Source organism: Ovis canadensis, chromosome 8, assembly GCF_042477335.2.
Source record: "Ovis canadensis isolate MfBH-ARS-UI-01 breed Bighorn chromosome 8, ARS-UI_OviCan_v2, whole genome shotgun sequence".
Classification (NCBI taxonomy): Eukaryota; Metazoa; Chordata; class Mammalia; order Artiodactyla; family Bovidae; genus Ovis; species Ovis canadensis.
In genome coordinates, this window is record NC_091252.1 from 57897150 (window position 1) to 57922909 (window position 25760).

Genomic DNA, 25760 nt, shown 5'->3' on the forward strand with positions numbered 1-25760 from the left:
TTGAGAGTATCAGAAAAATTTAGCCAAATGGCACACTAATCTTAATCTGGGTCTTATGGGTAAACATTAAGAACAGATACACCCACACATAGCGAAATAGCCAGTGATGTATGTGATAATGAGTAAGGGAAAAGAAGAGAAAAACAGTCGCAGAGGTTCTGGGACAGGGTGGATGTGTGCACCACACCACACCCTACCAGGGGACATTTGGCACTCTCTGGAAACATTTATGATTATCAAAACTAATAGGTGCTATTGACATGTTAGACAGAAGCCGCATTGCTGCTAAACAGTCTGGAGTGTCTCAGGCAGCCTCCCACAGCCAAGAATTACCCATCCTGAAGTGTCAGCAGTGCCAGGGCTGAAAAACCCTAGTTAGATGTGCTGTGTGGCCTGTAAGGTAGTTTAAAGCACATCAGCTTAATAGCCATTTTACAGATGAAAAAGATCCAGTGAAGTTGAATGGTTTTCCCAGAGTTACACAGCCAGGATCCCATCGTGGGTCTTCTGACACCAGATTACACCCTTTTTTTTTGTTTTGTTTGAGTCACAGAAGTTAGAGTAATTCTGTGCTGCTCCTACTTAGGGTTCGTATTAAATTTAACTGAGCTGTTCATCCAGGAGATACTTTTTAATGACATTGGATCCTTATGGGGTCAGGAAAGCTTAATTCTGCTGCTAATTGCCAGAGTACCAATGCTTGTTAAGTGGAAATAGTATTCAGTAATACATTTTGTTAAATATTCTTGTTGGGTTTTTTTCCCCCAGATATTCAAACATTAACCTAGTAGTTTCGCTTTTTTTAAATAAAGGATGCAACCACTGGAATTGAAATAATTGGACATAAAAGTCAAACATTAATTTATTATTAGGTTATATTTTTAAATTAAACATAAAAGATATAACCTGTGCTTTGGGAATATCTCAACTATCTTACATGGCCATTTTAATTGTAAAGAAGGATGAAATTTAATCCCTAAATTTCTTAATACCTTTTAGAACTTTTTTACTTGAGGTTGATTCCCTACAAACTCTGTGGTTATATTATCAGATACTTCTTGATATATCCAAACTGGCATTAATTAGCATTGGATCCCAGTTGTAAGTATTTTTAAAATATAAGCTCTATTTTTCATCTGTTATGGATAAGTATTTTCAGTAATATTTTCCTTTGACCAAGTGCCATATACTGAGTTTAATGTACCTCTTGGGATAAACTGCCTCTTTTTATTAGGAGTGCTCCTTTAAGCATCAAGTAAGTTTTTAATGTGTATATATTAGCAGTGTACAATTGTATCAGTTTTGAAGTGTTGCTTCTTGCATTTAAAAAAAATTTTACCAAGTTTTAAAAGTGTTTAAATAGGCACTGTTACTCTAAAAAAAATTTTTTTAATACAGTCTTTTTAATGACTAAAATGCCTAACCTGGTCATGGGTCAACAAATTTAAATCTTGTTTTTTGCTTGCTCTTCAACACTGTTAAATACCCTGCCATCCACAAATGAGGAACAAGCAATCTGTGGCTAACACCAGCATTCATCAGTTTAACAGTCTCTCAGGTCATGCAAAAATGGACCTTTAATGCCTCAGGACTTCTGTGGATCAAACTACACAATTTTTTGTGCCCTTGCTACTTTAGGCCTGGCTCTGAAAGAGGTATTGGCAACTTTGTTCTGGTTAAGTCTTCTTTCTGCTTTCCCCTGCCCACAGAGTGGCTGTAAATCTATCTGGCTTCTTTTTAGCAAGCAAGACACATAATAAGAGTAATTGCCAGTACAGAATGACATTTTGCTAACTCTTCATTTGTAGAGAATGTCCTGCCAAATAACTGCAACCTAAGCAAAGTTAATGTAAATGCAGACATCTCTTGCTCATAATTGAAACTATCTGATCTATAGTTTTCTAATCCATTTTATGTTACTTTTATTGGAAGAAAAGAGAGTGGGTGGCAGATTATTGGATTGCTTTAAATTTTTCTAAAGTTTTTTCCTTTAAGGTTTTGATAAAAACATGGATTTTTGTTTATTTGGTTCTTTTACTTGGATTTTCTTGACTTTTCCACATTTTGCTTTTGTTATTTCCTGAGCTTCCAAGGGTCTATTTTCCCCCCATCTTCATTGTGAATTGGGAAACTATAATACATTTGATAGTAACATTTGATCTGGTGTTAGAAGAATACCTAAATTTTACATTTCTTTTAAAATTTCACGTGTCAAAGTTAAACAGGTAAAATGTCAAAAAGTTACCCAACAAGAGTAACAACCTTTTCCAGTTTCATAGAGTAAGAGACTGAGTCGGCTTCCCTGGTAGCTTAGTGGTAAAGAATCCCCCTGCCAATGTAGGCGACGTGGATTCAATTCCTGGATTGGGAAGATCCCCTGGAGAAGGAGATGGTAACTCAGCCCAGTATTCTTGCCTGGGAAATCCATGGACATAGGGGCCTGGCGGGCTGCAGTCCATGGAGCTGCAGAAGAGTCCAACTTAACTTAGCAACTAAATAAGAGACTGAATAGTTAAAAGATATTTTGTTCATGGCTCTGGTGTCTGTTATCAAGGGGTATCAGCAGTCCTGCTCTGGAGTCCTTGTGTGAAGAGTTAGAGTACTTAAGAAAGTCAACTGTGCTTATAATGTATTTTGAAATCCACTGGATGAAAGTACTGTCAGATACATATACACATACCACCTGCAAAAGACTTAATTGAAACATAAGTCTTCTGTACTTTCTCCCTTTCTGTTGTTAAAAAACCCTCATACATAGTTTATACCAGATCGATTGCTATTATGAAATAAAATAAATTTCCAACATATGATTTGCAAAAGTAAATTTTTCCAAATACTGATATTGATAACTGTTGTTAATTATACTATAAAAGATAACTTTTTAAAATAAGCTAAATTGTAAGGTTTTATAGAATATATTTAAACAGTTTTTATTAATACTACTATAATATCATACTCAGTGGTTCTTAAGTTCAGACTAAATTACAATACTTGGCTTCATTTTAAACACTTGAAATTTTTCTCCTCTGTTCTACAGATTAGCATTGGCTTCATGTACTTCTGTTTGAGAAACTTGAACAGTGAGACTCTAGTGTACCTTTTGCTATTTCTAAGCCTGAAATAAGATGGTATAACATTTTAAACTGATAGAATGCTTTGACTGAAAAGCATTATGTACTGTCTTAAGGATTTGCTAGAGAAGGCTGAATATGCAAGTGTTTTGTTGAGTCAGTCTTAATACACATAAAATATTTTTGTCTAGGTCTCTGAATTTAATTGACATTTGTTAATAATATTGTTGAAACTGAAAAGAAGCTTGAGGGAGTCCTTATGGTTTCAGCTGCATTTAGATCTCTTAACTGAGAAAAATTTAATGACTATTCATTCACTTTAAATTTCAGTCAGATACACTGAACTCTATTGTATATTGGTTATTTGCCAAAAGTGTGATAAGTAGTTAATTAAAATATGAAAAGTGCTGAGTGATAAACAGTGCAGCACCATTATGAGGAGACCATGAGGTAGAAGAATTGAGCTTTTCTAGATCTCAAGTTCTTACCTTGCACAGATAGTGTCATTAACACCTGCCTTTGTTTAGGGACACAGGGGCCCAAGGAGAGCTCTTCTAAGATGTATTACATCTGCTTCTGCCAAGTGCAGACACTGCTCCTTCAATAAAATTCTGTATTTGTGACTAATTAAATAGGAAAGTGCATATAACTTCACAGGAAATATTTTGGTAGTCTCTTTCCACCTTATTGTAGTCTACCAAGATCACTTTTTAAAGTATGAAAAGGATAAGTGTCCCATAATTTGTAATATTCAAAACTTAACAAATATCAAAATTTCCAACATTTTGATTAAGAGATGTCTCCAAGAAAATGTGTTGATTTTTACATGAATCGTGTCTTCAGAAAGTTTGAACCTAGAAAAATGTAAGTAGTTTAGGTAAGGAAACTGATAAGAAAAACCACAGGAATGACCCTCTGGGACCTAAGCCAGCGGTCTCTGGAAGGACTCTGATGACTTTCAAATACCAGCTCAGAAAATCAGTTGTACTTAAAAAGAACAGCTTTTTGGAGAGATGGATTTTGTTTGTGTTGTAAAAGCAATTGCCCTATTAGCTGCTGTTCCAACCACCCTTTTAGGGGTGGGGAAGAAGGCGGGCTTAAGGATATAGTATATTCCTTTTGTTGCTCTTAGAAAAGTTATTTTTTAAAATATCTTTTGTTCCCTGTCAGAAGTCCTGAACATTTCAAAATTCATTACAGATTAAAAAACTCAAGACATCATTTATAAATTCCATATTTTTTGATTAAGCATTGACAATATGATATCATATTGTCCCTTATTTCTACTTTTTTCCTTTATACTGCTGTGTTTAATACAGGTATGCACGTATTAAAGAATCATGAAAAAATGTAAAGTAAATGAGTTTCTAAATTGGTGTTTAGTTACCAAAAAATTCAGAGTCAGTCTAAATTTACTGAGCACACACCCAGTAATTTTCATTTGTGATAATAGGAGCTTGATGTTTTTTACATTCATATTTCTAAATTATGGCTTGAAACTTAATATTGGAGCAACAAGTATTTGTTGATTGCAATCCTTTTTTGCTTCGTCTGAACTGTATGCCAGATGGTTTCTGCCATGGTTATGCTAATGAAAATGCATTGCCTAGTATTGCTTGCTTTTGACTCTTGCTGTAGCTTAAAGATTTCTCATTTTATGGCATCTGTTAACTGTCAGTTCTCCTTTCCCCTACTTAAAACTTTTTATTCCCCTTTCCTCCCCTTCTCCCCCCTCTCCCCTTAGAGCTTGTCTTTGTTGTTATTGCAGTGGTGATGTAATGATTTTCAGACACATGTGCTGGGTGGTTCCCCAGATTCACAAATGTTGCTAATCTGAAAAGAGAATTCCAGACACTTTTACAAGCCTGTCTCATCTCAGCTAATTTTAGAATGATTGTGTTGAATGAAATGTGCCTGAAATTGCTCATTAGTCATGGTAGTGGGGATCCTTTTTGTTCTCAGGAAAGTGGGGATAATTAAAAGTTTTCAGAGAAATATCTTAGCGTGCCCGATTCCATAAATGTGCAGTTTGTTATTATGTCAATTTGTAATTGAAAGTTGGAGCTTGGAATAAAATGAAATGTGAAATAACTTTATGCAAAGAATTCTAAAACATAGCTTTAAATATTGGAGTTATACTTTTGAGGATAGCTATAAATTTGAGTTTTTATATTCACTGAACGTACTATTGCATTAAACATTATTCTTCTGTTGTAAGGTCCTTTTAGTGTATGTACAAAATAGTAGGTTCACCTTGATTAAGATGCTAGGATATATTGCTAGTTGGTTTAAAATAAGATAATGAAGGTTATGGAGATATAAAATTTTAAAAATGAATTCTGTTGGCTGATCAGGCCACAACTATTAGAGTACGTGGTCTGAGCGCTGCCCACTATTACATAATACAGTCTTCAGAGTCAAAAGAATTTTGACTATTGTGTCAGCTGTTACTCATAGTATTTTGGTGTTTCCTTTTAGACAGCTGATCTCTCATCTTAGAAAATAACTGTGTAAACAGCCCTATTCCCAAATAGAAGTGCTGAGTGAAGCTATTGTTCAGTTCACCCCATGTTGCTGAAGACTTAGATTTGTCTAGTTCTTTCATAAACTGATTTTTAAGTCAGTTATGCTTAGCATGGAAGTTCCTGAAGCAGAGTTAACACACTAGCCCATTTCAACAACCTGTATATCTGAGAACGGAATGAGAGTCATTCATCTCCACTAGGAATTAAGAGTTGTTGTTCACAAATAATAAATTACTAGATTCTGACAAAGACTAATGGCATTAGGTAAGTGTGACTCAGTGCAATAAATTCAAGCCTAAGCATCCTTTTAAGCTCTGAAACGAACAAGGTACTGCTGTTGGTTAAAGCCAGTCATGGCTCACAACTTGCTAGCTGTCTTGCTGTAGAAACTGTAACGTAAGGCCCTTGAAATAGATGCCGTCATCAGCCCCAGCCCCCAAGCATTCATCTATTTAAACACATGACAGAAGATGGTGGAAGAGAATTCAGCAGCTCTTCGTGTGGTAGGAATGGTTATTGTATTAGGGCACACTTTATTGTAAGCCAGCAACTTTTGAGTTAAAATATTATAGCTGTTTCTTTCTTTACTTACATCTTTCTTTCTCTTTTTTTAACTATGAACACACTTGTTTTTTCTCACATTCTGTGTAGATCCAAGGAGCAACAAATTCTAACTTCCTACTGTAGCAGTTAAACCCTTCTTGTCTCTGAATAGATTTCAGTATTTAAATTTTTTTTTTTTTTAAAGGCAACGGGCAGCCAAGACGTAGATCCATCCAAGACTTGACTGTTACTGGAACAGATCCTGGTCAGGTAAGACTTAATATTCGAATTCTCTGTCTTTGAAGATGAGTGATGGGCACAAATCAAAAATTAACTGGAGTATGTATCCTCTGCAAAATAAGCTTTATAAGTTGACCTAAAATGATAATGGAGAAATTCATTATCATCAACTTAAATATGTAAGGGGAAAAAAGTATAGATGCCATTATTAACTTGAATCTAAGAAGAGATTGGTTAATTCAATAGTGCTATGTGTGTGTTATGTGGTTTTCATATATGCTTTAATAAGGAAGTATTCGGTTTTGTACTTAGGACAATTTGTCATTAACACTGTCCTCCAAAATATATCATTAGTGTTAACCTCCCTTTTACTAAAGAGATTAAGTATTCCCCCAGTAAAGACGTCACTTCTCTGGGGTCACAGGCACTGCCATACATGGTGGACTCTAACTAATCTTTTAATTTGTCATATCCGCTGCTACTGCTGCTAAGTCGCTTCAGTCGTGTCCAACTCTAGATTTACATTTTTAAACATCCTTAAGACAGTATTTACTAAGCAGATGGATAAACTCTAGCAGGGCTTCCATCCCAGTTGTTACAGGTTTTGTTCTTCATCTTTATGTTTCTGGATGCTTTTCTAAACTCCCCTTACCTCTTTGAAGATGTCCCAGACAGTGCTGCAGTTTAAGCCATTATTGAACAGGTGCAGAGTTTAACCAACCAAGTATATAAAAGTAGCAATCATTGCCTTTTTTATTATTTACATCAATACTTAGCATATATAATTTATATCATATTCTTAAAATGAAGTGAGAACTAATTATGAGGTTTTGTGGTTGATTTGCTTTCAGGTGTGCCGAAATAAATTTTAATACTGTAGCATGCATCTGAAGTGATAAAAATACCACATAAAAAATAACAGGACTATGTGTTATAACCAATGTGATTTAATTTCTGGTAAAATGTGTTAGTACTTTTCATCTTAAAAGATGTTTTATTATTACTTCTTTTTTATAACATGCTTGAAATTTTAGAGATTCTTTGTAGTTGTTAGTAAAAATTTGGAAGCCTTTTCTAGCCATCAACTAGCTTAACTAACAGAAACTACTTGAGATATTTAAATAATAAGTATCTTTGATCTTCACTTATATCTGGAAATATTTCTCATAATGCCCACATACACCTTCAGATTCATATATGCACAGCTGTGTGCATATGCACACATAAGCATGTATATAAGCATATGCACACATATATGCATAAATATATGTGTGTAATACTAATTTATTATGATATTAAGTTATCCTAAATCTTAATTTTATTTATTTAATAGCATCTTTTTCAGTATATCTGCTTTTGTGAGATCTCAGAACTTTTAAATGAAATTTCCCACTCTCTCCCCCTCAAATACTTCAAGTATTAATCAGGGCATTTAGTAATAGATAGCTTGACATCTGATACTCGCTTTGATTCCTTAAAGGTTTGATGAACTCAGCCTTTTTAATGCTGTTTACTATTGCCATTGCCATTCCAGTTATGAAAAACTCTAGCAAAGTATTCTCCCTTTGATTAAGAATGAGAGGCTTGCTCTAAGACAGCTCAGGAGCATCTGCCAGTGCCTTTTCTCTATGTTCTAGGATAAAGGCATCGCTGTATTTCAGGACTGACCTGACCATACCAAACCTTACTTATTTGCTCACAAATCCTGTATGACCTGAGACTTTGATCATTACCATTTGTGTGTATATTTATGTGTACATGAGATAGTAGAACTCTGGAACTGAGGCAGACTTGCATGCATTGTCACCGAATACTTCAAAGGTTTAGAATAAGGGGTATTTGATACAGTGGTAAAATTCGTTGTGAAATAGGTTCTGTACAACCATTGCCTAGCCAGTGTTAAAATTGATCCACTCATTCAGAATTACTTACGTATGACAACCTTAAAATGCCTAATATCCAGTTAGGGATGAGAGTGACAAATAGTAATCTTAATATACTATGAAAATGTTTTCCCTTGAAAATGTTAGTTATGATAAATGACCATTAAATCTTTCTAGTTACTCATGAAAATAACATTATTTGGAGAGGAAAAGTATGCAAATCTGGATTTTCAAAATTGAAGGTATAGTTTTTTTTTAAGTCTGGCTAGGCAGTGATTAAACAGATGCATAGGGGTTTTTTTGGTTTGTTTTGGCCGTGGAAATTGATAAAGAACATAAAAGTATTTGCCCAGCCAGTATAGTCATCAGAGGAAAAGAGAGTTTCCTGATGAAGTTCAATATTATATCTCATAGAGGAAATTGATTGGATAGGCGTTTCTGCTTTGACTCTTGATTCAAGATTGATCTTAATAAAATCATTTAAACTTTCCATCTGTCAACTAAAATCGGCAGTTTTTATACTGCCACTTCTATGGAGAGGAGGAATGGTGAACATAGCAAGCTTCTTAGTTAAAAGTGCTTGTGTAATGTTCATGTAAAAGATTGAATCACACAGCATACATCTCAGTTTTAAATTAACTGAGGTTTTTATTAATTCAGGAAGCTCATTAAGCATATGCAATGGATCTGGCCTCCATTTGAGAAAAAAGCCACACCTGGTCGAGGAACTGATCTCATACTAAAGCCTTGGTGTTGTTAGAAGCTCGAAATAAACAGTATCTCAGAACACCAGTAGACAAAGTGACTCTGAGACCATGAAAAATGAGACAAAACAGGGCCATTTTACAGTGTTGTCTAAGCACAGATGGAAAACAGGATCACTGTGCCACCCACAGAAAACCAAACACTGCCCTCTCTCGGCAAATATGAGTGCCTGCTGCTCCTCTACCAGCTTTACCCTCACTCTGCTCTGCCCTCCCGGTAGAACTGCCACTACTTTCTGACAGTAGCCAATCTAGAGTGAACCCCTTCTTCCTTGTGGCCTCCTTCAAATCACTCACCGAAAGCCTAGACCCTCTAGTAAGTGAAAGTGAAGTCGCTCAGTCGTGTCTGACTCTTTGCAACCCCATGGACACCAGGCTCCTCTGTCCATGGGATTTTCTAGGCAAGAGTACTGGAGTGGGTTGCCATTTCCTTCTCCAGAGAATCTTCCCAACCCAGGGATCAAACCCAGGTCTCCCGCATTGTAGACAGATGCTTTACCATCTGCTGCTGCTAAGTCACTTCAGTCGTGTCTGACTCTATGCAACCCCATAGACGGCAGCCCACCAGGCTCCCCCTTCCCTGGGATTCTCCAGGCAAGAACACTGGAGTGGGATGCCATTTCCTTCTCCATTGCATGAAAGTGAAAAGTGAAAGGGAAGTTGCTCAGTCGTGTCTGACTCTTAGCAACCCTGTGGACCGCAGCCTACCAGGCTCCTCTGTCCATGGGATTTTCCAGGCAAGAGTACTGGAGTGGGGTGCCATCACAGAAACACCCCCAAAGTGCCTCGGGGAGAGTGCTTTGCTTTACTGCAACCGATACTAACGGAGAAGGCAATGGCAACCCACTCCAGTAGTCTTGCCTGGAAAATCCCATGGGTGGAGGAGCCTGGTAGGCTGCAGTCCATGGGGTCGCAAAGAGTCAGACAGGACTGACCGACTTCATTTTCACTTTCATGCTTTGGAGAAGGAAATGGCAACCCACTCCAGTGTTCTTGCCTGGAAAATCCCAGGGACAGGGGAGCCTGGTGGGCTGCCGTCTGTGGGGTCACACAGAGTCGGACACGACTGAAGCGACTCAGCAGCAGCAACAGATACTAAACCCAACTCATTCCACTACAGGTAGGTGCATTCGTGGTAGGCTTTGACCAGGGTACATTGACAGACCAAGAAGGCCCAGACTCCCAGGAGCTTGTTTGGGCAGATCAGACTTACCCCCAGATCAACTGGAGAACTTCAGTAATAACAACTGCCTTTTATTTACTGTGCACCCATTTTGTGCCTTTACTGCCAGGCCTTTAATATGTTATTGACATTTTAACTTGAAAGTTTGGTACTTTTTATTTTCCCCATTTTGCAGATAGATAAACTGAGCCTTAGAGAACCTTACCTAAGTCTTAATTCCCTTGGCACTGGCTAGTATTTGCTATAATCAAGTTTTAAATCCAGATCTGCTTCCAAAAGCACACAAACTCTACACTCTATCGTTCTGTCTTGCATATAAAACTGAATGCAGTGCATGGTAAAGTAATCCTAGACCCCTTCACTTTCAAGTGTTTTGGCTTCATTTGGTCTGCATCATCACTAATTATTTCAATACTGTTTATCAGTTTTTACCGTATTTTTAAGCAAGGCTAATCCTCCGTGATAATAAATTTCTAGATCTGTTTTTAAGATTTCTCTTGGAGGGTGCTGCAGTCAGTGACAAATTACAGCTGCAGTATGATACGATTGTGATTATTCAGAGAACCAGACATACTAATTTTTATGTGAACTCAAGAATCTACCTTTACTGACCTGATACATGGCTTTGAGCAAGTCCTTTATTTCCCTGAGCTTCAACACTATCTACCAGTGGGGTCAATAATGTCCACCCCTCAGGGTTCTTACAACATGTGAAAATACCAGACACACCAGTAGATGCTTGGTACATGCTTGTATGCCTACCCCCATGTTGTGCCTTCCAGCTCTCTTACCACATATTCTCACTACAGTACTATAGAAAAATAAAGCAGAACTACTACTTGAAAAGATGTAAAATCCGTTGGCATTCGTTTCTTTCTGTATCATAAGGGAAGCTTCTGTACAGAGACTATAGAAAGTGTCTGCTTTAAAGGCCTTCTGTCACATATCTAGAGATGTACTATCATACATTGTCATTATTTAGTTACGGAATACAATTTTTCATACTATTTCTTTTGTCTATAATAATGTTCTGTTCAAGCTCTAAATCAGAAGCCTACATAATTATATTTCCTAAAAATTCCTAATTCACAGTGTACCTTCCTATTGGAGAATTTAAAGACCATATAAGAAAAATAAAATTCTAAAATTTGTCTTGTAATAAACTGTGGTGAAGCCAGAATTAGATTGAGCCCATAATTTTGGATTAAAAAGAATATTTTAGATTTAATTAATTAGTGATTATCATGATGGAGTAAGTACTCTTGTAAATCCACATTACCTACTGATATCCATTTCTTTTGAATATTTATGCTCTTCAGATGTTACTTCACAAAAATATCATAGAAATCAACATTTAATCTCTGTGTTTCATGCTCCTATAATTTTAGCAACTAAGATGATTCCTGAGGGTTTTAAATAGCTTTCAGATGTCAGTCTAATAGTAACCCTGGCCATAGATTCTTGATTTATGAAAATATTTTCCCAGTCTTTCAGGTGAAACATAAAAAGCAAAGCTTTATTTTTGTTTGTAAATAACTCCCAATTCGTTTTTATAAAGTTTTGGTCCAAGTCCAGTTTGGGTTCGTGTCTACTGATGGTCACTCGCCCTGCAGTTTAAATTTGGCTTAGTATTCTTTTGCTTCCTTAAATTGCTGTGTGGCATTTCTGAACCCTCATAACCACTTTCATAGCCAGTCCTTGTGGTAAGTCAAGTTTCTCTATATATTTCTTATTGAACTTTTCCGTTCCTTTGAGAATAAAGGAATTACAAATGTCTTGAAGGAAATTGTAAATGTCTTGAAGGAAGGAGCAACCTAAATGAGTTTTAGTAGTTTCAGAGCATTTATGGCCATCAGTGATTTTTTTTTTTAAACAGCTACTATAAAAATAAGACTTCCTTCATACTCAATTGCCAGCAGTTTGATACTTTTTTTAAATTATCAAAGTATTACCTGTCCTGATTTATGCCTTGGATTTTTTCAGGTATTCAAAAAATATAGTTATGGTTTGCTTTTGAATATTTCTTTAGTTTTTTTTTTTTTAATACAAATGTTAGCATATTGTGTTACTTGTTGAGATGCTCATTCCTTGAAATATAAAGACTGGTTTAGTTAATTTATGGATTTAAATTTAAGTTGTAGCTTTTCGCATAGCCTTGAGGAAAGACCAGTTTTGAGATGACCTGAAATATTAGCCTTATTTCTTAGTTTTATAACTCCTGGGAAATCTGAAGTAGAACTACTGAGTGTGCGCATGAGATGAGACGAGAGAAATAAAGTAGCAAAGAATTCTCTTGGAAAAGATTTAAGTTTAAGGAATATAATAATTCGTACTAGGTTCAAGTGGGATTATTTGTTTTAATACCACATACTGAGTGACCCTTTTTTTTAGTGTACAGAATTCATTCGTATACTTTGTATTTTATCTTGTTTAATTTCTCACAACTGATACTGGTTCTCACATGTCATAAATATTTATATTTAAAATATTGACATAAAATTAGGCTGACTGAAACCCTCTTCTTCTAGCACTCTGAAGAAAAATTGCTCTGTATTTGCAGTAGAAATTATAACTGTGGTCATATCACTGTACTCTTATTAAATCAAGACTTGGCTTTCAGACAAAGAAGGTTAAAGGACTGAGGAATAATGTCATATCTATTTGTTTACAGAGGTTAACAGCATTCTAAAAATAACAGTTGATTATTTCATCACCATTCTCTATGGTGTATATTTTCATTCTTATTATATATCAGTGGTTCGGTTCAGTTCAGTCGCTCAGGTATGTCCAACTCTGTGACCCCATGAATCGCAGCACGCCAGGCCTCCCTGTCCATCACCATCTCCTGGAGTTCACTCAGATTCACGTCCATCGAGTCAGTGATGCCATCCAACCATCTCATCCTCTGTCGTCCCCTTCTCCTCCTGCCCCCAATCCCTCCCAGCAGCAGAGTCTTTTCCAATGCATGAGGTGGCCAAAGGACTGGAGTTTCAGCTTTAGCATCATTCCTTCCAAAGAAATCCCAGGGTTGATCTCCTTAAGAATGGACTGGTTGGATCTCTTTGCAGTCCAAGGGACTCTGAAGGGTCTTCTCCAACACCACGGTTCAAAAGCATCAATTCTTTGGCGCTCAGCCTTCTTCACAGTCCAACTCTCACATCCATACATGACCACAGGAAAAACCATAGCCTTGACTAGAAGGACCTTAGTTGGCAAAGTAATGTCTCTGCTTTTGAATATGCTATCTAGGTTGGTCATAACTTTTCTTCCTATCAGTGGTAAATAAACCTAAACACCAGTCTTACATCTGAATGCCAAAAGCTTGTGTTATTATTTAATGAGTCTTTATTATATGGTTCTTTACCATGTATGTGGTTTTTATTCATTATATGATTTATTCAGCAATCCCTTAATCCTGGAGTGACCAGTAGAAAAATACACATGATCTATGCCCTTAGGAGATTTGCATGTTTTTGAGGAATCACAGACTCTAAGAGTAATATAAAGCATTTCAGGCCCAAGTTGGAGTTCATGTCTGAATAGCCTGTAAATACACCCAAAGAGAAAAATACCTTTGTGACCAGGCTTGGTCAGTGTCTATGTTTTGTAAAAGAACTGTAATTTTGAACTAGGAAAGGAATTGTTAGGTGCTACAAGTCTACTCACATATTCCCATCTTATAGTTAAAACAACCTAATTATCTGCTGCTTAGTGAGCATTTTTATCATTTTGCAGAAGTGTTCCATGGGTGCTTGAAAAGAACGCATAATCCCTTTTGTTAAGCATGTGTGTGTGTGTTAAATCACTTTAGTTGTGTCCAACTCTTTGCGACCCTATGGACTATAGCCTGCCAGGCTCCTCTGTCCATGGGATTCTCCAGGCAAGAATACTGGAGTGGGTTGCCATATCCTCCTCCAAGGGATCTTCCTGACCCAGAGATTGAACCTGCATCTCTTATGTCTCCTGCATTGATAGGCAGATTCCTTACCACTGTGCCACCTGGGAATCCCTTTTTAAGCATAGGGTTCACAAGTATGTTTACACCAAACTTGCTTTCTATGAAGGTCAGGTTTTTACTGTGAGCATAGTTTGGTTTTTGGACCCTTTTATATATCACAAGAGTATCAAAATATCTCACCAGGATGGTAAATTCTTTTGATAAGAGTCTGTGGGTGGTAACCTCAGGTTTTGTTCATCTGAGAATGTTATTTTGACCTCATTCTTGCCATTTTTGATGACTAAACAAATCTAGGGTGACAATTGTTTTCTTTCAGCAGTTTGAACATATTCTGCTTCTGTCTTCCTTGTTGCTGCTGAGGATCTAACTGGTATTCCTTCATGGATGATCTTTTCACTCTGGCTGCATTTTACTGTCTTCTATTTTCTTTGTTTTCTAGAATTTGACTGTAATATGGCCTGTGTTTAACTCTGTAATGTAGGTTTTCTCCTTATGTTTTTCTGCTTGGGCTTTATTATGGTTGGAATTTGTCATATCTTCCATCAAGTTTGGAAATCTTTTATTGATTGATGGCAGCTACATTTTCTACCCTGTACCCAGAGCTGCCACTTAAGGTCGACAGATTTACTTGTTACCGCTTTTGTAGGGTAGGCTTTGTTGCTTTGTTTTTCTAGTTCACTGAGAATGAGGCCTGCTTGAGTTTAGCTTTAAGCGGGAGGTTCTCCAGTCCTACTCCCATTGTGCAAAGACCCCAAACTTTGCACCTGTTCCTCTGAGGATAGCAGGCAGTCAGAACAGAAGCTCCAGCCCATTGGGGTTCAGCTGAAATGCTCAGGGCTAGCAGCTTAAGCACTTGCTAGACTTTATTTCTGGTCTCAGAGCCTTTCCCTTACTTTCTTGCAAGCTTATTGGTTTCTAAGAGATATTATGTGTGAATGCATATAAAATGTTAGCATACATATATTAATATAATATTCCCAGAGGATCTATTTGATTTCTTGCAAGTGTTTTAGAACCTCTTCTGATAAAAGTAGAAGTCTTTCCTTTGCCTTAGAATGGAAATTTTCTCTTGTTGTTTTTGTTTTTATATCAAAATCACACTTTGTTCCTCCTGTTATTTCTTCCTACAGGTGAGCAGTAGGTCATCCAGTCCTAGCGTCAGAATGATCACTACCTCAGGACCAACCTCAGAAAAGCCAGCTCGCAGTCATCCATGGACCCCTGATGATTCCACAGGTGACCAGTTTATTTCCTCATTGTGAAGTTGAATCTGTCATGTTTATGTTCATTTAATCATGTGATTAGTCTAGTGTTTATAAAGACTGGCATTATACTGTAGTTTAGATCTTCCTATTAATAAAATCCTAAAATAAAACATTAATAAAATATTTCCTATTACTACAATCCTAAAATAAAATATTTAGCAATAAATTTTAAAATATCTTTTTGACTACTAAGACAGAAACTACTTTTCCTCATGTGGTTCTCCCCCTACGTCCCCCATACTAAACCTGTATTTTGAAGATGCTTTGTTTGGGGATTTTTTAAGTAGGAAGATACTCTCTTCTTGATGTTTCAATCTGATTTTTTTATTACAGTCTATCCTTCTGGTAGTAATGATAGTAGTAAACTCTGGTAAAGTAATCATCTTCATCTCAGTGTTTTGTTTTAAAAATACAAGATATTGTGTACCTCGGTGAGAAAAAAAAATGTTTTTTTCTGACCTTTGACCTTTTGAATCATTTTTAACTGAGAGGGAGACCTCATTTCAGTCACATAAATAGTCTGTTAAATAGATTTTTAAAGGCCTGTAAGAGTTATTAAAACTCCCCAACATGAATAACTTAACTAATCAAAATCAGAATATAAGAATTAAAATCTGTCTGTCTGAAGGTAGTAATGAAATAGTTTCATTATGGGTAACCAGGAAATTATGTGCCATAAGAAAATTAACTTCTCTTTAGCATTAAGAGGATACCTTGATAAATATGCAGAATATTCTTCTATGAAAATTATTTATATGTTATTGTGTCAGAGAGGGAAGATGATCTCTTAGACCTTGAAAAACTAAACCATTTGGGATTTTATATCAGATCAACAATGGAATTAATAATGGTGATTAAATTGAAATTAAAAAGTCAGCTTTCTGTCTTTACAAACTGAAATTCTGCTTATAAGTATTTTTAGATATTTGACATGGTATCGTCAAGTTCATAATGTAATTTTAAAAAATTAACTGGGTGGCTTTTCTCTGTGTAATGTAAGATAGAACTATATTTAGCTTTGGGTGTACTCCCTAGTTTTAGAAAGTTTAAATTTAGTGGTGGCAAAAACTCCTAAATTTCACTCCCATCACAGCCCAGCCTCCGATTGCCCAGAACATTCGCCACTACTCAGCACATGTTTATCATGACATGCTTCTCCTCAGAAAGGGACAGGGAAATGATCTTGACAGATTTGACTGTTAACATTCAGGTAGTAGTAGCTCTTTTCGATTGACACATCCTTCAATGAGGGTGTACTTGCCCTGGCATCACAGCATTTGCTGGGTCTCCTCATTTCAGCCTGGACTAACCTAGACATCCCAAAGTGGGGCAGGTGGCAAATTCATGAGGGTAAAATCAAGGTTCTCCTACATCTCTCTCATTTAACTGCCGTGATTCCATTTCATGTGTTCTTCTACTTCCAACTTCTATCTCTTTTTATTCCTTTTCTGGAACCTAAAATACTGCAAAATACCAATAGCTAGACATCATACATAAGTCCAGGTTGCAGTATCAACTAAATTTCATCTCTGCTGTGAAATATACTATAAATGTATGGTTATTGTTTTTAAATAATTTTGAATATAATTATAGGTATTGAGACTCTGGTTTAAGTTTGTAAATAATAAAGTTCAGCTTTGCACTGTTTCTAAGAAAAATATTGATAATGAAGCTAACAGAATAAATTGTAGGGAAGAGACAGGTAAAACCTTTTTCTTTCAAGGCCCACTGACCAAGAAAAAAATGTAGAAGTGCATATGTTAAGTTAAAACAACCTAGTTAATTGGGTTTTTTAATTTAAAAGGGCAGCAGTTTTTTGTGTTTTTCAGAGGAAAAGAACAAAATAATTAATAATTGTAATGCATAGTGCTCTTGTAATACGGGTTTCTACTTCTGGTATATTGGGCATAACCAAGAGCAGCTAGTAAGAGAGATACTTGGATCCAGTAGAGGGTGCCACAGTAGTGAGGGGATACTCGCTCAAGAGATGGTCCTGGACCTAGTACTTTGCAAAGATTGAAACATAAATCATGCCCCATTTGTTTGTATTCTGATTAGAGTCATGGTACTGACACATTAAAAGTAAACTCATCATGGTATGTAACAGACTGCTACATTTACGGTATAAGCTGAGTGTTTTACTAGTTATAGATAAGACCTGACATAGTCCATGACTTTTTTAAAAAAAATAATGAGATTTATTATTTAGTCATAAAGCAGAAAGGAGAAGACAGCATTCCAGTTGAAGGGATCATATATTTAGAGAATATGAGATAGTGATAAGTTTCGTGTTTAAGAGACTGGACGAGAGGTTTTGCCTAACTTAACCAACTCAATATGAATTCTGATATTTAGGAAAAGAGGTTAGATTTGATCAGCAATTAAAACATTATAAGACAAACTTTCATGGAATAACCTTGCTGTCTTAAAACCAGAAAGTAAAAGTTGCTCAGTCATGTCCAACTCTTTGGACCCCATGGACTGTACAGTCCATGGAATTCTCTAGGCCAGAGTACTGGAGTGGGTAGCCTTTCCCTTCTCCAGCAGGTCTTGCCAACCCAAAGATCGAATCCAGGTCTCCTGCATTGCAGGCAGATTCTTTACCAACTGAGCTATCAGGAAAGCCTTGTAACCAGAAACTGAAAGCTAAATTTCAATTTTAAGTGAGAAGGTGAAATCTCACTTCTTGGATTCAGAGAAGAGATGAAATTTAGTAAAGGACCTTAATTCCCACCATCAGAGGGCTTTAAAATTGTTTGAAAATAGCACAATCCTTGGACTTTTTTTTTTAACCCCAACAGTACTGTGAAACATTGATATGTTTAATTCTGAAATACATATTGGGGAAAGGGGACTGATTAAATATGATATATGAAGTATCAAAGATTTAAGAAAGAGTGATGAGTGGAAATATTAAATTAAAGAAATTTGAAGACACTTAATTTTTCCAGTAAGTTCAGAGGAAATCACTTAATAAGTTTAATTTTGTGAAAAGCAGTATTCAGTGGAGGCATTATTTGAAACTATTGTAGGGGGTGGGGAGAGGTTTCATCAGAGAAATAAAAGTATTTCTTGTTTAGCTGTTTCAAAAAAAAAGCCTTTGCATTAGTATATGATTTTAGAGTAAAAGCTCTAAGGCAGTACTCTTATTCCTTCTTTATTGAACTCCAGCACACAACTTAGCAACTAAACAACAGCAGCAGTTTAACATGACTTTTTAAATCTGAAATGTAAACTTGAATATGTTAAATTGCCCTGTTTTCCCAATTCTTCACCTAGTGTCAAAGACAATAATTAAAAAAGAAGAACCAGTGCCATGTGTTGAGTCCTCCCCAGAGACTAGCTAGCACTGCATGGTATTTCTTAAATACGTTATCTCATCTGCTCTGAATTAGCTTAGCTTTTGGAGTTATTTGAAAACACATTCTCAGTGGCCTTAAAAAAAAAACAAAAACTGGAATATCAGTCAGCAGTAACTTAGGAGGTTATTGAACCATCTAACTGTCTTAGTTTTTTATTGTATTTGAGGAAGTGCCTGGATGTCTTCCTGACCTTGCCTTCATCTCTACCACTCTTTCCTGGAGTCTCTAGCAGAAAAAGAGTGAATAGCTCACTTGCTTAACTCATTTATTCTCTGTTAATACTGGGGAAGCAGCTACTTCTGAAATAGGAAAGTCTATATTACCTCCCAGTTATCCTTCCTGCTCCTGGAAACGTACATACATGTTCATATTGGGAAGAGAGCGAGCCATGTTTCTCCAGCAAGTTGTTGTGGTAGTTTTACCTCTTTTTGAAATACAAACAAAACTTGTGTGTTCAGATATTTTGATAAATTGGCTGGTTGGTTATTTGAGTTAACCCATTTAATTGTTTTTTGACATGACATTAAATCACACTTTTCATGCTGTCCATGTGTGTAATACACTCCCATCAGTAACACCTCTCGTTCTCTGCGGTGATTCTCATTGGCAGGAGTGGGATGGACAGTTAGAATCTTTGCTAATTGAGGATGACCCACTGGAAAAGAATGTGCCTCTTGCTTTCCCCCTTTCCCTGTGAAGGAACACTGATAATTGCTGGAGTTGACGTAGCCTTATAGTAAACTTAACGTGATCAAGGAGAGAAGGAATGTGAGGCTTGGTTAGGTAGAGTCCGTAAGACTGAATTTAAAATATAAAGGTCCCATACGACTGTTTTTGATTTTAATTAAACAAGGGCTTACATGCTTTAATATATGATGTTCAGTTCATAGCCATCTTAAATTGTAGGCATGAGAGTATGGTTGTATGCTAATTATCTGTAATTGGATGTCCTCTGTTTACCTTTAGAAATAAAACATTACCAGTAGCAATAACTTTCCTCTAGGAAAAACAATCATCTTCTTTCTTGCTTTTTGTTTTTAATTATTTATGACAGAAAATAAATAAAACACATGCTGTAATTCCAGATACCAATGGATCAGATAATTCCATCCCAATGGCTTATCTTACACTGGATCACCAACTACAGGTAAAGGAGTACTTTCTCAGCGGTTTCCTTTTTCCCTTTTAGAGAAGTTTGTCTTTAAAGCTGGTGGTTGTGTTCTTATTTGTCATAGTGTGTGCATTTATTTATGCTTTCAGTTGGCCTCCTTAAACTTTTAAAAATCAAATTGAAATAATTGATTCTCAAGTCAGTGAGATTGCCAGAATCATATGTTTCTAATCCAACAATCACCTTAAAATACTCATATCTTTGTTCAGCTGCCAAGAATAGGTCTTGGCTCTTCATTGTTAGTGTATTAAAATTTAAAACTCATGTAAGCTCATTTCTCCTTAATAGATTTTGTAATACATTGGCATGTTCATGGTGACTAAAATATAAGCAATACACTTCTCTGCCTGAGTGTGAGAGCTGTAAACATCTTTCAGTATAATAAAGTTTGGCAACTGAAATGTAAAACCAGAGGTCAAGAGTACTGTAGTCATGGTTCAAAAGTTTGAAAACAGCAAGTATAAATTTAAGATCTGAGTTAACACTGACAAAAGGACACTGAGATTTTTCTAGGCCTGGTTTATTTAACGCTTATTTTTAAAAGGTCATTGCTTCAGTGCTATAAAAGGCTTATTACAGTCTCTGTCTTAATGCTCAAATAGATATTGAGATTTGATTTAATTATGTTTTTAACATTTGTGATTTATTTCCAGCCTCTAGCACCATGCCCAAACTCCAAAGAATCTATGGCAGTGTTTGAACAGCATTGTAAGATGGCACAGGAATACATGAAAGTCCAAACAGAAATTGCATTGTTATTACAGAGAAAGTAAGTATCTTTTATGAATAAAAGTAAATAATTGGTATTTTGAGTTTAAAATCTGCTAAGGTGCAATATAATCATAAGGGATTTGATTTAGGTCATACCTGAATGGTCTAGCGGTTTTCCCTACTTTCTTCAATTTCAGTCTGAATTTGGTAATAAGGAGTTCATGATCTGAGCCACAGTCAGCTCCTGGTCTTGTTTTTGTTGACTGTATAGAATATAATCAATCTGATTTCAGTGTTGACCATCTGGTGATGTCCATGTGTAGAGTCTTCTCTTGTGTTGTTGGAAGAGGGTGTTTGCTATGACCAGTGCATTTTCTTGGCAAAACTCTATTAGTCTTTGCCCTGCTTCATTCCACATTCCAAGGCCAAATTTGCCTGTTACTCCAGGTGTTTCTTGACTTCCTACTTTTGCATTCCAGTCCTCTATAATGAAAAGGACATCTTTTTTGGATGTTAGTTCTAAAAGGTCTTGTAGGTCTTCATAAAACCATTCAACTTCAGCTTCTTCAGCATTACTGGTTGGGGCATAGACTTGGATAACTGTGATATTGAATGGTTTGCCTTGGAGACGAACAGAAATCATTCTGTTGTTTTTGAGATTGCGTCCAGGTACTGCATTTCGGACTGTTTTGTTGACCATGATGGCTACTCCATTTCTTCTGAGGATTTCCTGCCTGCAGTAGTAGATATAATGGTCATCTGAGTTAAATTCACCCATTCCAGTCCATTTTAGTTCGCTGATTCCTAGAATGTCGATGTTCACTCTTGCCATCTCTTGTTTGACCACTTCCAATTTGCCTTGACTCATGGACCTGACTATTACCAAATTCAGACATAAATTGAAGAAAGTAGGGAAAACTACTAGACCATTCAAGTATGACCTAAATCAAATCCCTTATGATTATGCAGTATAAGTGAGAAATAGATTTAAGGGCCTAGATCTGATAGATAGAGTGCCTGATGAACTATGGAATGAGGTTCGTGACATTGTACAGGAGACAGGGATCAAGACCATCCCCATGGAAAAGAAATGCAAAAAAGCAAAATGGCTCTTTGGGGAGGCCTTACAAATAGCTACGAAAAGAAGAGAGGCGAAAAGCAAAGGAGAAAAGGAAACATATAAGCATCTGAATTCAGAGTTCCAGAGAATAGCAAGAAGAGATGAGAAAGCCTTCTTCAGCGATCAATGTAAAGAAATAGAGGAACAGTATGGGAAAGACTAGAGATCTCTTCAAGAAAATTAGAGATACCAAATGAACATTTCATGCAAAGATGGGCTTGATAAAAGACAGAAATGGTCTGGACCTAACAGAAGCAGAAGATATTAAGAAGAGGTGGCAAGAATACACAGAAGAACTGTACAAAAAAGATCTTCACGACCCAGATAATCATGATGATGTGGTCACTAATCTAGAGCCAGACATCCTAAAATGTGAAGTCAAGTGGGCCTTAGAAAGCATCACTACAAGCAAAGCTAGTGGAGGTGATGGAATTCCAGTTGAGCTATTTCAAATCCTGAAAGATGAAGCTGTGAAAGTGCTGCACTCAATTTGCCAGCACATTTGGAAAACTCAGCAGTGGCCACAGGACTGGAAAAGGTCAGTTTTCATTCCAGTTCCAAAGAAAGGCAATGCCAAAGAACGCTCAAACTACCACACAATTGCACTCATCTCACATGCTAGTCAAGTAATGCTCAAAATTCTCCAAGCCAGGCTTCAGCAATACGTGAACCGTGAACTTCCTGATGTTCAAGCTGGTTTTAGCAAAGGCAGAGGAACCAGAGGTCAAATTGCCAACATCTGCTGGATCATGGAAAAAGCAAGAGAGTTTCAGAAAAACATCTATTTCTTCTTTATTGACTATGCCAAAGCCTTTGACTGTGTGGATCACAATAAACTGTGGAAAATTCCGAGAGAGATGGGAATACCAGACCACCTGACCTGCCTCTTGAGAAATCTGTATGCAGGTCAGGAAGCAACAGTTAGAACTGGACATGGAACAACAGACTGGTTCCAAATAGGAAAAGGAGTACGTTAAGGCTGTATATTGTCACCCTGCTTATTTAACTTCTATGGAGAGTACATCATGAGAAACGCTGAAGCACAACCTGGAATCAAGATTGCCGGGAGAAATATCAATAACCTCAGATAATGCAGATGACACCACCTTTATGGCAGAAAGTGAAGAGGAACTAAAAAGCCTCTTGATGAAAGTGAAAGAGGAGAGTGAAAAAGTTGGCTTAGAGCTCAACATTCAGAAAAGGAAGATCATGGCATCTGGTCCCATCACTTCATGGGAAGTAGATGGGGAAACAGTGTCAGACTTTATTTTCTTGGGCTTCAAAATCACTGCAGATGGTGACTGCAGCCATGAAATTTTAAAAGACGCTTACTCCTTGGAGGAAAAGTTATGACCAACCTAGATAGTATATTCAAAAGCAGAGACATTACTTTGCCAACTAAGGTCTGTCTAGTCAAGGCTATGGTTTTTCCAGTGGTCATGTATGGATGTGAGAGTTGGATTGTGAAGAAGGCTGAGTGCCAAAGAATTGATGCTTTTGAACTGTGGTGTTGGAGAAGACTCTTGAGAGTCCTTTGGACTGCAAGGAGATCCAGCCAGCCCATTCTGAAGATCAGCCCTGGGTGTTCTTTGGAAGGAATGATGCTAAAGCTGTAACTCTGGTACTTCGGCCACCTCATGCGAAGAGTTGACTCATTGGAAAAGACTCTGATGCTGGGAGGGATTGGGGGCAGGAGGAGAAGGGGACGACAGAGGATGAGATGGCTGGATGGCATCACTGACTCGATGGACACAAGTCTGGGTGAACTCCCGGTTTGGTGATGGACAGGGAGGCCTGGCGTGCTGCGATTCATGGGGTCGCAAAGAGTTGGACACGACTGAGTGACTGAACCTAACTGAACTGAAGGTGCAGTATTGTTTAAAGACATGAAAACCATAATTCTTAGTATTAATCATGAAGTATATTTCTCACGTGGAGCTTTTCTCTATGTTTTTTTCTCTTCTTTTTTATTTTTTTATTAACGGATAATTGCTTTACAGAATTTTGTTGCTTTCTGTCAAACCTCACCATGAATCAGCCATAGGTATGCATATATCCCCTCCCTTTTGAACCTCCTTCCCATTTCCCTCCCCATCCCACCCCTCTAGATTGATACAGATCCCCTGTTTGAGTTTCCTGAGCCACACAGCAAATTCCCATTGGCTATCTGTTTTACATATGGTAATGTCAGTTTCTACGTTATTCTTTCCATACATCTCACCCTCTCTTCCCCTCTCCCCATGTCCATAAGTCTGTTCTCTATGTCTGTTTCTCCATTGCTGCCCTAATTCTTCAGTGCCATTTTTATAGATTCCATATATATATGCATTAGAATACCATATTACCTTTCTCTTTCTGACTCTCTTCACTCTGTATAATAGGTTCTGGGTTCATCCACCTCATCAGAACTGACTCAAATGCGTTCCTTTTTATGGCTGGTAATATTCCATTGTGTTTATGTACCACAGCTTCTTTATCTGTTCATCTGTCAATGGACGTCTAGGTTGCTTCCAAGTTCTAGCTATTGTAAATAGTGCTGCAATGAATGGGATACATGTGTCTTTTTCAGTTTCGGTTTCCTCAGGGTATATGCCTAGGAGTGGGATTGCTGGGTCATATGGTAGTTTTAGTCCTAGTTTTTTAAAGAATCTTCTATGTTTATGTTTTTTAAACACCCCTGGCTAATTTTCCATGTACAACTGAACTCTTGACTGAATTTTATTATATTAGCAAGACATAAGGGAAATAAATAGGTGCTCTTAACCATATATTTTATGTCCTTAGAATTTAAAAGTTAAAAGCTATTTAGATTTATTGGTAAACGGATTTATTGTCCTTGGACACAGGTAAAATAATTTGATTTACTAATGTTTAGTTGTGCTTTATCTTAGAAACATTTTGGTAGATATAGTCTCTCCAGGTGTATGTTTCAGAGAGTAGAATGACTATATTAGAGGGCTTTATTTCATCTCTGAGTGTTTTTCTGAGGAGTTCAATAGTCACAGGTTGCTCTGGGAAATAGACTATTTTTCTCCCCTTTTAAAGAATTACAGTCCCATTTCCATTCTTCTCTACTAGAGATTCTTAAGAAACAATGTTTCCGTTTTCTTAAACATGACCTTCATGAAATTTTACTCCTTTGACACTGATTTATGGTGGTATTTTCAAGAAGGGAGAAGAAGGGTTTTTTCACAATTTTCTAATACAATGATTTTGAATTCAACTTAACATTTTAAAGGTAAAGCTAAATAGATTAAATATTAAACTGTGTGAACTGTAGAATAATGGAATTTTGTCACACTTTATGTTAAGGAAAAAAGCTATTTCTTATGTCACATGTTTAATCTGTACTGAAAGAGGAATTCTATGCTGGAGGAAAAAAACAGGATGAATTGAGGGACACTATAAAAAATATGGCAGTTTTAATCTTTTTTTTATTTATTTTAATTGGAGGTTAATCACTTTACAATATTGCATTGGTTTTGCCATACATCAACATGTATCCACCACAGGTATACACATGTTCCCCGTCCTGAACCCCCCTCCCTCCTCCCTCCCCATACCATCCCTCTGGGTCGTCCCAGTGCACCAGCCCCAAGCCTCCAGTATCATGCATTGAACCTGGGCTGGCGACTCATTTCATGTATGATATTATACATGTTTCAATGCCATTCTCCCAAATCATCCCACCCTCTCCCTCTCCCACAGAGTCCAAAAGACTGTTCTATACATCTGTGTCTCTTCTGCTGTCTCGCATACAGGGTTATTACCATCTTTCAAGTTCCATATATGTGCATTAGTATACTGTATTGGTGTTTTTCTTTCTGGCTTACTTCACTCTGTATAATAGGTTCTAGTTTCATCCACCTCATTAGAACTGATTCAAATGTATTAATGGCTGAGTAATACTCCATTGTATATATGTACCACAGCTTTCTTATCCAGTCATCTGCTGATGGACATC

At 36.8% G+C, this 25760-nt stretch overlaps 1 protein-coding gene across 11 annotated transcripts in view; it reads left to right on the top strand.

Moving 5' to 3' along the window:
• The window catches only part of MAP3K7 (mitogen-activated protein kinase kinase kinase 7), a 74067-nt gene that overhangs the window by 40507 nt on the left and 7800 nt on the right, over nucleotides 1-25760 (top strand). For all 11 annotated transcript variants that reach the window (XR_011258593.1, XR_011258595.1, XR_011258594.1 and 8 more), the window contains 4 exons: nucleotides 6345-6409; nucleotides 15298-15403; nucleotides 19880-19941; nucleotides 20619-20734. Coding sequence is in view for 2 of the 11 variants with exons in the window: in XM_069598264.1 (XP_069454365.1) it covers nucleotides 6345-6409; nucleotides 15298-15403; nucleotides 19880-19941; nucleotides 20619-20734 (349 nt within the window). In the remaining 9 variants the exon portion in view is untranslated. The remainder of the gene's footprint in view (nucleotides 1-6344; nucleotides 6410-15297; nucleotides 15404-19879; nucleotides 19942-20618; nucleotides 20735-25760) is intronic.